Source organism: Chenopodium album, chromosome 14 (genome assembly GCF_948465745.1).
Source record: "Chenopodium album chromosome 14, dcCheAlbu1.1, whole genome shotgun sequence".
Lineage (NCBI taxonomy): Eukaryota > Viridiplantae > Streptophyta > Magnoliopsida > Caryophyllales > Amaranthaceae > Chenopodium > Chenopodium album.
The window spans coordinates 1222349-1236147 of record NC_137847.1 but is presented as its reverse complement, the minus strand read 5'-3'; the positions used below and the strand labels follow the sequence as shown (position 1 = coordinate 1236147).

Here is a 13799-nt window from a genome sequence, read left to right as displayed (position 1 = left end):
GTTCAGCTCCAATCAGTTCAGTTCAGTTCCAATCAGTTCAGTTCAGTTCAGCTCTTAATTTCCCTCTCACATAAAATATTCATTTCAGCTTAATTCAGTTCAGTTCAGTTCCAATCAGTTCAGTTCAGTTCAGTTCAGCTCCAATCAGTTCAGTTCAGTTCAGTTCAGCTCAGTTCAGTAAATATGAACAGACCCTAATCTAACACTATTGTTATAATATTGCCAATTACTATAAGATTCGATAATAATGTTTATATATTAAAAAAAAAATATATATTAACCCTATAACGTTGAGGTCCCATATTATTTTTATTGATATTTTCCATTGAAGTGGCTTCTGAACTTTCTCTCCTCCATTGAAATACCTTCTCAAGTAAGCTCTTTTTTTTTTTTTTTTTTCTTTTCTTTTTTCCTCTCATATTTCTTATTTGATTTATAATTCAAATAATCGAATATCAATTTTACAATCGAGGCTTTGGCTTCGTACTATCGTGAATTTATTCGTCTGTATGATCAAGTTAGGGTTCTTTTTAGACGGACTCGATTGTATATTCTGAATATATGAAATATTTCATCGAGCAATTTTGTTGCTAGAATTTTCTATGAGCAATTTGCGTTAAGAATTGTATGTAATTATTGAACCTAAATTGATAATTGAGTCAAATTTGGTTGCTAATGTGTTGCATGATTTTGTTTATATTTCTTTAATATTAGGATGGAATTCTGTTTTTGAATATAATTGCTGTGATTTTGAGGTCAATTTTGGTACTGTATAAAGTTTGGTTATACATATTGAATCATATAATAGTTTTATGTTATAATTTGGTGATAAATTAGCTAGCTGAGAAAATTGCTGCTCATTTTATATTAGAAATACTCTGTATGTTGTATGTAAGCTCTTATTGATTTAGGGGGGTAGCAATGCTTTTCCTCATTGTCCTGTATCAGTTGAAGCTTGGACTGGTTTTATCGAGCATTTTAAGAGCATGACTTGATGTTGAGTTACATCGATCCTTATTCGATTAGTAAGCCTGGTACTTATTTCCTGTTGATTTGGATTTGCTCCTACACTATTTAGCTTATAGTGTTACCTTCCAGTTTCTTCATTGGGTTTGTAAGATGGAAGGTAACTAGGTATATATGTGGGTTCGACTGCCCATGATATGAGAGCTAGAGGTATAATGGCCATGATACATCTCAAGTTGTTGATTGTTGAATTGATCCAAGTTAAAACAGTAATTACCCCAATGCTAAATTGGTTTTCTCATGTTTTCATCTATTGTTGTATTTGATGTTTGAATAAAAAAAGGACTTTACTACAACCCTAGAAATTATTTGTCTCGTAATTAAATATTTTCTTCCATGAGTTATCAATACAGAATATAAATAACTTGTGATGAATTATTCAGTTGTATGCATGCAGGCTAGTGTTTCATGTTGGAGCTTGACTAGAAAGGACTAAAGGAGGGAACTTTGTTGGTTGAGTGACACACACACACACACACACACATGTTGGAGCTTGACTAGAAAGGACTAAAGGAGGGAACTTTGTTGGTTGAGTGACACACACACACACGCACACACACACACAACACAATGGATTTTTCTCCCTTAAAGCAAGATCTTGATGAGCTTTTAAGAGAGTTTTCTGAGGTATGCCTTTTGCAGCCATATGATTAATGAATCCAGAACTCTAGATGTGTTGTTTCATGATGGATTGGTATTCTTTCACATGGCTTTATTATAGTCTTCCATCTCTTTGAATGGGCTGTTTTCTGTGGAATTAATCTCATAGCTCTTGCCAATATTGCATTGATTTCAATTTGGTATAATTTATCCAAAACGCCAAAAGCATGTTTTGTCTTGACAACTAAAAGCAATTTATTATTTTGCATACAGGGAGAGCTTAAAATTTTAGCAGACATGAAAAAATTATGGCTTCAACGGAAATTTTCCTACATATTTGAGGCTCAACCTTCTACCAGCCTGAATATATTCATGCAATCTTTGTACAACCATTCTATAAGTAAGTTACTTCTTTGATGTTTAATGATGTAATGACATACAGTTCGTTTTTTCAGATGCATCTTGTATGTGAATCAACAAGGTGAACTTTTCATCATTTTGAGAATGTATAGCCAGTTCTTCCACTTTAAGTATGAGCTATAGTTGGATGTCAATTATTGTATATAAGATATAACTAATTAAGGTTCATGCAAAGTTATTTTGTTAGGTTTAACCAAAAGATTGAAAATGTAAAAGAACTGAAATATATCCAGCTTGTCTATGCCAAGTCTAAGGCTCTAAGAAAGTTCAATTGCATTTCAATTGGATTTAATACTTATCTAAATGAAACATAAAAAACGCATGTGATGCTGGCTGTAATGGTCTTAATGACACATCTCGGTAGCTTTGGGGTTACATCTTTCTACAGAAGAGCTTGCTGTTAAATTTTTTAGCCAGCACAGAATGGAGTCTTGTGATGGCTACTTTGAAATTTTTAGAAACTTGGGTTTCCTGATAATGTTCAACTATTGATTGAATAGTTAATTTGATAAGGCTAGCATTATCTGCAGGCCTGATGTGCATAGCTTTAATGATCAAAGTTGGTTGAGTTCAAATTAAAAGAGTAATGCCTGGATTTTTTAGCATACTGGATGGGGTGAAATTATAAATAGTTGAATAGGAAAATATTAGGAACTCTTAAGGACTGGATTTGGATAGGATGGCAGCACAAACTAGTCGGTCTTCTTTCAAAAGAATGTAATTCATTAGCATACTGGATGCCAATTGAAAATAAATGTTAAAACCAGATAAAAGAAATGAATGTGTTTGTGAAATGTACACCCAATTTGCTTCTTTAGTGCGAGCAAGAGTGGAACATCTGGAATGTAAGATACATAAGCACCTATTGAATTGATATAATGTGTGAGTCAACTGTTAAAAAAGAACTGAGAATCTGAAGGTCCAAATTATGTTGTGATTGATCCTCAGAGCGCAAATATGGTCAAGTGAATTTGTATACATACTTATAGCTGTATATTGTACTCTTTTAAGAGGTAACCCATGGTTTTGATCCAGCCTTTTGCTGTTCCTTCCCGTGAATTACGAGCTATCGTTCTTGTTTTGTTAAGTTTGATGTTCTGTAATTTCATGCATGATATGATTAGATAGCCATTTCAGAGTCAGGGGTAGGCTAAGTTTTTTTTAATTGTCCCCTGCTTTAAAAAGTGGTTCTTTTGTTGTTGTTGCATGCTACTTATCAGATCTAATTCATGGTTGCTGATATTCTGTCCCTTTTTAGTCTTAATATGTTTGCCAGATTGAAATACATATCCTTTTGTTGTTTGACGAATTTTTTTAATCTTTCCGTGATCATATGCAGGTTATATGATCTCTGCTAATTCTTTGTCACAGAGACTGGGTGCCCTTTATGCCCTCTATTGTCTCTACGAGACACAGCCATTCAAGCCTCCCTTCAAGATTTATCTCTCTCTTGGTAAGTAACTGCTTTTTCATGAGTAATTTTACTTTTTCCACTTCCTTTTTGAACCTTAAATGAAAGACAGAATTATTCATATTAGATGTATATCTATCAAGTCACAGCTGAAGAAGTTACCTCTGATTGATTACTCTTGCCTTTCCCCCTTCTTTTTCAGGTGGCTTATAAATAATTATCAGGAAAATAATATACTCTTCATAATTGCTTTCCCCTGAAGTGATCCTGGGGAAATAGTTGTCTTCAAAGGCTCTCATCTTAGGTATGAATATGGATTTGCAGAACTCATGCAATCTAGAATAACGGAAATATATTCGATTTGTTTAATCTATTCCTTAATACACAGTATACAACATTGCACCAGCAAATTGATAAAATAAAAGTGACTAGAAAATCATAAAATTTGGCTTTACTGGCGTATTGAAAAAGGTCTTATATTTCTCTTCCCATAATCAATAGGCAAGTAGATGTGTTCATGTCTTGTTTGATTGATTGGCATACATCCTTTTACCCTCAACCTTTCTTTGAGATGTATCCTCCTCTTATGGTTTTGACAGGAGAATTACGAAGACTAAAAGCTCTGGTTGTAAATGCGAAAGAAAATGGAATCAAAGTAGCATCTGTTTTTGTCAAAAGGATGCTAGAGAAGAATGCATTCTTGTTTGGTTTCGTCAACATAAATGATTATTCTGAGAAAGAGAGGATAAAGGAGTTGGTAGATGTGCAGAATGCCTGCATAAAGAAGATGCATGAAAAGTATGTCCGACGCTCATAGTTTAGTATTGTAGCTTTATTCAGCTTCATAACTGACCTCATCTTGCTGCTTTTCCTTTTTGTAGATTGTTGGCGAATACTGAGATTGAGCGTTATCTTCACATGGACATGGTATGTTGCGTACACTTGTGATTTTAGGTTTCTGTTTTGCTGTGTCTTATATGTTTTTTTCTAATGTATCATGATATCACTGTCATATAAATTGATGCCAAGGCATTTTGATAAAAAACACACACATTGACACACACACACACACATTTTACGCTATCAGTCTATCACTATGAGACCTAGATATGTCTAGGCCTCTAGTGTGCTTTCTTCTCTTTCCTCTCTTTCTCAAAATTGTGATGTTGTCCTACACTTAATATATTCAATTATGTTTTCTATGTTCTTACTTCTTAGGGCTTGTTCTGATTTACTAAAAACAACTTAATTGAGCTGAGTTGAATTGAGCTGAGCTGAATTGAACTAAAATGAATTGTTTACGAGAGAAGAAAATTAGGAACTAAACTGAAGTGATTGGAGCTGAACTGAAATTAAGCTGAAGAGAATAGGCCCTAAGTTGGTTTAGTAATTGGCTTAGGGCCTGATCTGAATTTAATGAGCTGAGTTAAACTAAACTGAACTGAATTGTTTATGAGAGAAGAAAATTAGGAACTGAACCGAACTGAAATCAAGCAGAATAGAATAGGTCCTTAATCCTTAAAGTTGTTTATTTTGAATCATTTATGAACCACCTTGAGGTCATCAGTATTTTTTTTTGGCTCTAATCGTAAAAAATCTGATTCTGTTTCTACTTCCGCTCTACCATGCAAACTTATTAGATTATAGAATAGCTTGTACTAAAGAATGTAATTACGTACTTTGAGGAATTCTCTCTCTTCTTTGCTTCTTTTTTCTGCCATCTTTTGAACTTTCGCACAAAATTGTTTGGTGAATTATTAGTTGATACAACACACGTCTGAGCCTTTTTAATTTGGATATGTGAAAGCAATTTTGCTGCTGATTGTGTCTTAATAGCTTGAATTTTTGGAACAGGGCATGGAACTTGACCTAGAAGTGCTCAGGAAAATGGCCAAAGAATATGAAGGAACTAAAAATCTTCTATCAGAGGTATTCTTTGCAGTACTTTATTGCTCTTTCATGCTGCTATTACATGGTCAGGTTTATTATTCCAAAAAGTTATCTCGAGCTAGCTGTGTCTTGAGTCTCTTGACTTGAATATTTTCCTGGGGTGCCCTAGTTTCTCATAGTGAGAAACAAAATTTGTTTCTCACATGGCATTTTCGTAAATAAACCAGCTATTTTATTTAACTTTATTCAATTGTAGAGCCCACAATAATGAAAAAGTTGTTGATTTATTCACGAAAATGCCCTCATGGGAAACAAATTTCGTTTCTCAATATGAGAAACAGGGAATTTCTCTATTTTCCCTTTTTGGTCATGCAACCACACCTTAAACATTAAATACTCATAGGAACTAGGGATGTCAGTGGGGCGGGTCAAGTAGGAGACCCGCCCCAGTGGGGATGTCAGTGGGGCGGGGATGGGTCTCAGTTTGGCGGGTGGTGGGGCGGGGATGGGGATAAAAACCATACCCGCCATGGGTGATGGGGCGGGGGTGGATTTTAAGTTGTACCCGCCCCATCCCCGCCCCGCCCCACCTGCCCCACTTCATACCCGCCCCATCCCCACCTCATACCCACATCTATATATCTTTTAAAGCAAAATTACATACTTTTATATTATTTATAAAATAATTACGTGAAATACAATATTAATTATAATACTTTGTATGACACTTATATTATAACACAAAAATGTGTGTAGAATGTTTTATTTTATAATTCGTATTAATTATGTAAGATTGTTTATTTGAGATACAGAGATTAGGTGGATCTTGGATGGGGATTAGGCGGGTCTTTGGTGGGGATAAGGTAGGGATGGATATCCAAGTGGGGGGTGGGGCGGGGATGGTTTTGGAGTTGTACCCGATGGGGCGGGGATGGGGATGAAAATTGGACCCGCCGCGGGGATAGGGATGGGGATGGGGATGAAAATATTAGGTGGGGATGGGGATGGGAAGGCCAACATCCGCCCCGCCCCGCCCCGCCCCATTGACATCCCTAATAGGAACCATGTTCTGTGTTTTTACGCGAGTACTCTTGTTTAAATAGCGCCTATAAACTTCTTTGAATCTCACGCTACCGCAATGGCATCATGCCCCAGGTTTACATAGTATTTTTAGCTTAGCAACCTTAGCCGTAAGCTAAATATAAGTTCAGTTTGTGAAAATGATTAATTGTGAAAGAATCCCAAATTTGTGTTTTGATTACATACATGATTCTTGTCCTCATCTTTGCTAACTTGATTTATCTTTTTTTTTTTTTTTTCTTCTTAAAGAGGCTAGTAGGTTAGTCAATACCGTTATACCGAAAACATAAAGCATATTGCAGAAGATAGGCTGACAATTGGAGATGAAGTGCAAAAGATAAATGAGGAGTGGGGAAATCTTAAGGAAATGTTCTCACAGTTTATAGGAACAGACCAGCATTCTGTCGTAACTCGTCACCAGAGAGAAGAGACACACGACAAGCAACTAATGCTACTTTCTGCCGCTGATCAGCAGCAAAGTGACGATGAATTACAACACACTGGTTTCATGGAGCTTCTTATGGGAAATGAATCACCATTAGTAAATGGCAATATTCAGCAGGTTCCATCATCTGAGCAGCATTCGATGCCTGATGAAGAGTAAGATTATGACTTGGAGTATGCTAAGGATCTGGAAGATCAATTATTTGATGATGTATTATAATTCATCTTTATGACTATGCTTTATTGTTTCAGGGTGTAGATAATCTCACATTTGATATGGAGTAAACATTTATTGTTTACACATTTCAACTTTCAACAGTTGTCTATATATAACACATGAAAGCTTAGATATGCAATTCTCTTTTTGTATTAAAATACTTCAGATACGTCTTGCACCCGAGGCCATGATGCTGGCCCTAAATGATGCACAATGATAATTTTGAGTACGTCAGATTCAATACTATAGCAATATTACTGTAATAATCTTACAGTAAGGCAGTAACAACAAAGTTTACATATGGCCTTCAAACTCAAGAATAGATCCCTTGCTATTGTGCACCTCCAACACTACAGCATACGAGGAGCAAAGGGAAAAAGAATATATTCATAGTAACCATGAACTAGTATAAAAACTAACTTATAACTCAACCTCTACAGTGTGAACCTTCTTACTCTCCTCTGGCATTTGATCCAAACTCAAAGTGACCAAACCCGAACCAGAATCGTACTCAAACTCGACTTCCTCGGACCCAACTCGGCACCTCTTGGGCCTTGTTGAAGAGTAAGCCCCAAACACCCCACAACCTTTCACCTCCATTTGGACCTTCCCTACCATTTCATCACCATGGGCAGATCCATCTTCCACTCGTGCTCCGCTCCTGACTTGGTAGATTAGCCCGTCAATGGCCCCACCGGCGTTGAACATTTTGATTAGCCCAAATGGGGCAAAGCTAATGCCTGGGGCTAAGACCTTAATGGGCGTTATAGTGAACACATCATATTCCAACACCTTAAGTGACACTGGCAGAGATACATTGTATGGCAAAGTGATAACCTCACCCGTCCTGTGACGATAGGCAGCACAATCCAAGTTCCAGTCGGTGGGGTCCACTGCGGCCTCAGTGATGAGATGGACGTCTCGGCCACGGACAACGCCTGTCAGGGCTTCGGGTCGGGTTGGATGGAAAATGTTCTTTCGCTCGGTCATACTCCATGCTGCCCCTTGGCAGTTGTACACTCCTAGCACACCAGTGTACTTGTTCATGTTCCATATCTTCAGCAAGCTGCATTTTTGTCACAACAAATTAAATGTTAGACATTGCTATTATGTATTACTCCCTCCAAAAATAAAAAATTTGTACCGTTTAAGAGTAACATCACAAAAGCGCCCTTTTAATTGGGGGGGAATTGAAATAGAAATGTCTGATTAATACAATCTTGATTGGACATGGTTTAAAGTTAATAAAAAAGGTTTAGAGTTGCCATACCTATTACTGTCTCGAGCTGGATCATTGAACAAGCAATCACGGGTGGGTCTACCAGGCATACGAGGACGGAGCACTGATCCATCAGGCAAAACAAGTTTCCTAAGCAGATCAAAGTTGTGCTTTCCAGGTGCATCACTGTAACACAAACATGGGAATAAATCAGAAACATAATCTATTAAAATTGGTTAACTAATTGTAACACAATCAGTAAGAAAAAAAGACTATACAAAAGTTTTATGCACCTGACATAGATTGGTCCTCCACTGATAGCTCTAGCCGAACCATGGTATTCACCGGCAGGGTGGTCTGAATGGAACATATCCCAATCAGGTTGCATAAACTCCCCTAAGAATACACTGTTGTAAGCCACGGCTGCAATATGTATGGTGTGCGACACAGGGTCTCGTGGGTAAAAATCATCTGATGCTCTCACAATCGCTGTTTGTTTTGAGCTGTTCATGATATAACAAGCATAACATCAGCATATAATGAACTAAAGATGAACTACTGATTTTCAAATGTATGTAACAATGATTTTTAATTAGTTTATTATTAATGCCATTGCGAGAAATCCTAATCCCCCCACTCCTCCCCTTCCCCCAAATGGATGCATATGAAGGTATGTAAATAAGCAGGCCTCGTCAAATGATCAAACCCAAGTACTACTGGTAAAACACCTAAAGCATTACCAGCTAATCCAATCAGCACAGGAAATTTTCATGTCAGAATCACCAAAAACAACAAAAACTGTAGGATTATAGGATTGTCAACTTACCAATACAATGCATCAGTATTGTGGCTCATGCATGCAATGCAACCATTGTCTGGGAAATTCCTAGCCACGGAAGCATCAAGAGCTTGGTGGTATTGCCTAGTGAGCTCCACTCGACCACCAAACCCTCCGCCTAAGGTCTCCAAGATACACTGCACATCCACCTTAACCCCATCAATCCCCTTAGAAGCTAAGTAGCTGTGCAAGTCATTATAGAATTTGTAAACACTCTTTGGGTTCACTAATCCTAACCCCTGCACCTTCATAGGGTCACTCTTCCACACCGGCTCATTTTCCACTACTCCCTTAGACACATTAGGGTACTTCATCAATGATTCATACTCCTCCATCTCCTTAACCCCAGGGCGGACTCCACCCCAATATCCTGTGATGGCGTGCCATACATACACATATTTCAACCCGTATTTTTCCTTAGCTATATTTACTATGTTCTTAATCCCAACACTAGGGTCATCCTTCTTTTGAAACTTCTCATTCTCCTTAATCCCAGTTAGCCTTGGCACAGGTTCATCCTCCTCCGAATTATCTTTATTCTCTTCAGATGAGGTTTCCTTTTGTGGGTCTACCCCAACAGACTGCCAACCATCGTCAATGATCACAAACTTAGGCGGGGTCCCACCTGAGGAGAGGCTAGCCAATCCAGCTTCAACACCTTCTTGGGTGACTTCTTTATAAAATGCATCCCAGGTACACCACCCAAAGTAGTCAATAATCCCAGGCAACTTCTTTTCATGACGTTGCCTAAACGTCTTAAGATGAGATTTAACTGCCCTGATCGCTTCAAAGATGGTGGCGTAGGGATCAGTCCCTGCACTCACAAACAGAGAATGAGTAAATGAAGTCCCCTTGATCTCATCATCCCCACTCTCTAAACAAAGCTCCAATTCATCTTGTGCGTTCCCCTGTAGACAAGCCCTGAACGAACCCTCAACCAAAGGCAGGAAAACCGCATAGATGATCTGATTAGCTTCATCTCCACCGTCTGATTCAATGTGCGACCCATCCTTGGTCTCGACCAATAAAAACTGAGTTTCCAAAGGGATGTCACCACCTTTGTCACCCATTTTTTGAGCCATCCACCATAACTTGAATCGGAAACATGCCATGAACCGGACATCTCTAAGAGTACCTAATGACACCACATGGCTGCTGCTCGGTTGGTCGAAGTCAGCCCCTATAAAAACTCCCTCAACCGGACCAGATGATGAACCTGATGTTGCTATCACATTATTGGGCACTCCAGTTAGGATGGTCCGGTCCTTTACTATAACTTTCCCATCTGCAATTCGAACAGCTGGTGCTATAGTCATTTCTTTTTCTTTCTCTAGGCTCTCAGCCCTCTGCCAAAATGAAAAACTATGTGAGCAAATATTAGATTCAAGGCAATCAATTTCCACAAAAAATGACAAACAAAGTAACAAACTTTAACACGATAAGTGACTAGAGATAATGAAAAAAACATGTTAAGTTTATTATGTTCATATTATCTTGTGAAGAGTTATACATACAGGGAAATTGGATATAGTGCAAATTCGGGCTTATGAGCTGATAAGCTAATGCCTAGTATACAATATCAAGATTTTTACGGAGTAATAAACAACAAAATCGAGATCTCAATGGGTTTTTTTTTTTGTTTCTTTAAGAAGTCGTAACCTCAAAGATCTTTGATACCACCCTCAAGACATTATAAAACTAAGCAGCCTAAGCTAGTTAACGTCCATTGGATCAAAAATGGTACTACTCCATACATCATACAATCATACATACAGGTTTGTGCAGCTTATGGAAAATAGTTTGTTACATCATACAAGTTTGTGCAACTTATGGAAAATAGTTTGTTACAAGAATCGGTACTGAAAACGACCCCCATAATCTCATGATGCCAATTTTGTTGTTACGGTACCAGTTGGTAAAATTAGATCCGCTTGACTAAGGCTTAATCTTGGTACAAGTCCATAACAATCAAAATCAAATCACGGTATTCACAAGCCTATTAATGAAACAAATGCAATGAAAAAAGACTGGTTACGTAATAGAAGAGGCTACAAACTTGTGAATCTTGACCACTTTGAAAGATCAAATGGACAAAATAAGTTATGATATGATATTATGGTTCAGGATTCAAATATAAGCTTAAAATTCACATAAAACAAGCTTAAAATTCTTGGACTAGCTTCAAATTCTAAATTAAGATGATCAAATATTAATTGAAACAGGATAAGCAAATTCCTAGTCAAAATAAGGTTGTATCAAAGTAGTCTACGTGGATAATTTTAGAAGAAGAAAAATTAGACCCACCTAGAAAAAGCTTATAAAAATATCATACTACCAAAATTGTATCATGGTATATCACGTATATGTATTTTTATGCAAATATACTTCATCAAACAAAACCCCAAAAAAATTGGACAACAAAATATACATCTAATCATCTTATCCCTAACAAACAATTCACAACTTTACACCTTATATTACCAATCATGTAAATGTAGAGTGTAGAGTGTCAATTCGTCAACTAGATTAGATGGTTAAAGTATCTGAATCGAATCCTGCCCATATAAATAAATAAAATATAAAATCAACTAATCTCAACATTATAGCTAAAACCCAGAAAACATTCAAATAAAAACAACATGAATCATATAGCTACATTATAACTAAAACCCAGAAAACATTAAAATAAAAACAACATGAATCATTCAGCTACATTAAGTAAAACCCAGAAAAGATTCAAACTTTCATAGATAAACAAATTTCTTACCTTGAAAGATTTAACAGAGAAAGGTTGAGGATGATTGATTGACTTTCTGGAAGATCTTAAACAATTTGAGGAGAGAAAATTTGAGTATTTCCCAGAATATTTAGGAAAATGATTGAAAGAAAGTGGCAAATTTGGATTTTTAACTGTAGAAATAATGTAGTTTTTCTTGTTAATTGTTTGAGAAAATAAAGGAATTTGAGATGAATTTATAGTGCTTCTAATTTTTGTGACCATTTTTATTTTAATTTTTTTTTTGAATTTTTTGGTTTTATTTTATTTTATTAATTTTAGAGGGAGAAAGAAAGAAACAGGAAAGTGGGAAAGTATTCTCTGCTTGAATGTCTAGATTTTTTGGGCTTATACTCAATGGAGAACTAATGGTTGACTTGTAGCATAATGATCCAACGGTGGATAATGGATTGTTTTTTATTTTTGACAGTCCATAATTGTGACACGTTGGATCCACGTCTTAGCTCAATCTAGAATACCCACTTTTGGGAATTTGTTTGTTTGACTCGCAACAAGGATGAAAAAGGGTGATGATAACAAAAAAAATAAAAAAAATAAAAATTCAAATAATTCGTGTTTGGACAATTACATCCTTGTTTATTTACTTGTTTGTTCTTGTTAATATTAATTGTTTTTTTTCAACTCTAAACCAATAATATATGGACATTTAAACTCTAGGAATATTTGTTTACTTGTACTATTTTCCCTCATTAATGTTGTCAACAACTAAAATTGTGACATAAGGTTGAGCCGAGAGAATTTCTCGAACATGGCGCGCGCCCTAATAAATACTCCCTTTGTCTCATAATACGATGTCTCTTTTTTTTTAATTAATTAAAATACGATGCCTATTTCTATTTAAAGGTTGACTTTTTGACATTATTACCCTCTTTTTATGAGTTGTCATTTTATTTTTACAGTTTTTTTTTACTTTTAACATTAATTTCCAAAATTTTTATCTCTTTATTTCTTTAAGGAAAATGTTATACGTAGCCCTTACATATAAGCATTAAATTTACACTTGAAAATCGTAAAAAGTTAAGAAATTATCAAAATATAAACACTAATAACACTGGTTTACGCGTGTTTTTTGTCATAAATTACTAATTTTATACAATTTCCAAAAGTATATTTAATGCTTATATATAGCCCTTAGGGCTACATATAACATTACCCTGTCTTTAATCATTCCCAACTAGGGAGTACTTTTTCTTTTTCTCTATATCTCTCTAACCCCAAATGCACATACTCCGTACGTATTTCTAATAGTAATTACTTCATCCGTTTTTAAATACTTGGTTTACTTTTCTTTTTTCGACCGTTTTTAAATACTTGCTCCATTTCCTTATTTGAAAAACTTTTACAATATTTAATTAATTTATCTCACTTAATGGACCCAACATAAACCATATTTTATTAATTTCATATTTTATTTCCTCCAATTCTCTCAACTACTTTTGTTTTTTATAATTTTTTATTTTTTCCTTTACCCCACTACCTCCATATTTTATTACTTTCTCCATTTTCTCCTAAAACTCTTCGCATGGAGAAATGGAGCAAGTATTTAAAAACGAAGGGAGTAGTTTTAAGGAATATACAACTTTTCTAATTCCCACGTAAAAACTTAAAGAGACATTGTATTATGAGACAGAGAAAATATATGGAGTAAATTTTTATAAGTTTTTGAATTTATAGTTTATATTTTTTTTTATAAATTTATAATTTGTGTTAATTTCATGGAGGTACAACTCCAATTGTATGTCCAAAATTGAAAACTTTGACGGTAGATTATCGTGCATAATTTCAATTTCCTGTCCAAAAAAAAAAAAAAAACAAAATCATAAAAAGTCACTTTTTATTTTGGGTAAGTAAAATATC

General features: G+C 35.7%; 1 protein-coding gene and 1 pseudogene across 3 annotated transcripts; one reads left to right on the top strand and one right to left on the bottom strand.

Annotated features, from left to right (window-relative positions):
* Positions 1-1497: 1497 nt before the first annotated feature.
* On the top strand, positions 1498-7207 carry LOC145579779 (uncharacterized; annotated as a pseudogene). The gene is made up of 7 exons (XR_014099194.1): positions 1498-1653; positions 1900-2026; positions 3386-3499; positions 4057-4255; positions 4339-4384; positions 5312-5386; positions 6677-7207. The product of XR_014099194.1 is annotated as an uncharacterized LOC145579779 (transcript).
* A 10-nt stretch (positions 7208-7217) lies between these two features.
* Positions 7218-12252, bottom strand: LOC145579778 (putative galactinol--sucrose galactosyltransferase 6). Of its 2 annotated transcripts, none has more exons than XM_081637031.1 (5): positions 11913-12252; positions 9134-10491; positions 8601-8810; positions 8359-8493; positions 7218-8154 (listed from the first exon to the last, which is right to left on the bottom strand). In XM_081637031.1, the coding sequence occupies exons 1-5, from the start codon at positions 12144-12146 to the stop codon at positions 7509-7511; spliced, it is 2583 nt and encodes an 860-aa protein (XP_081493157.1). In that variant the 5' UTR covers positions 12147-12252; the 3' UTR covers positions 7218-7508. The 2 variants fall into 2 exon arrangements, with proteins under 2 accessions (XP_081493157.1, XP_081493158.1); XM_081637032.1 differs by having other exon boundaries at positions 9134-10507; positions 11913-12035.
* Between the last annotated feature and the right edge of the window lie 1547 nt (positions 12253-13799).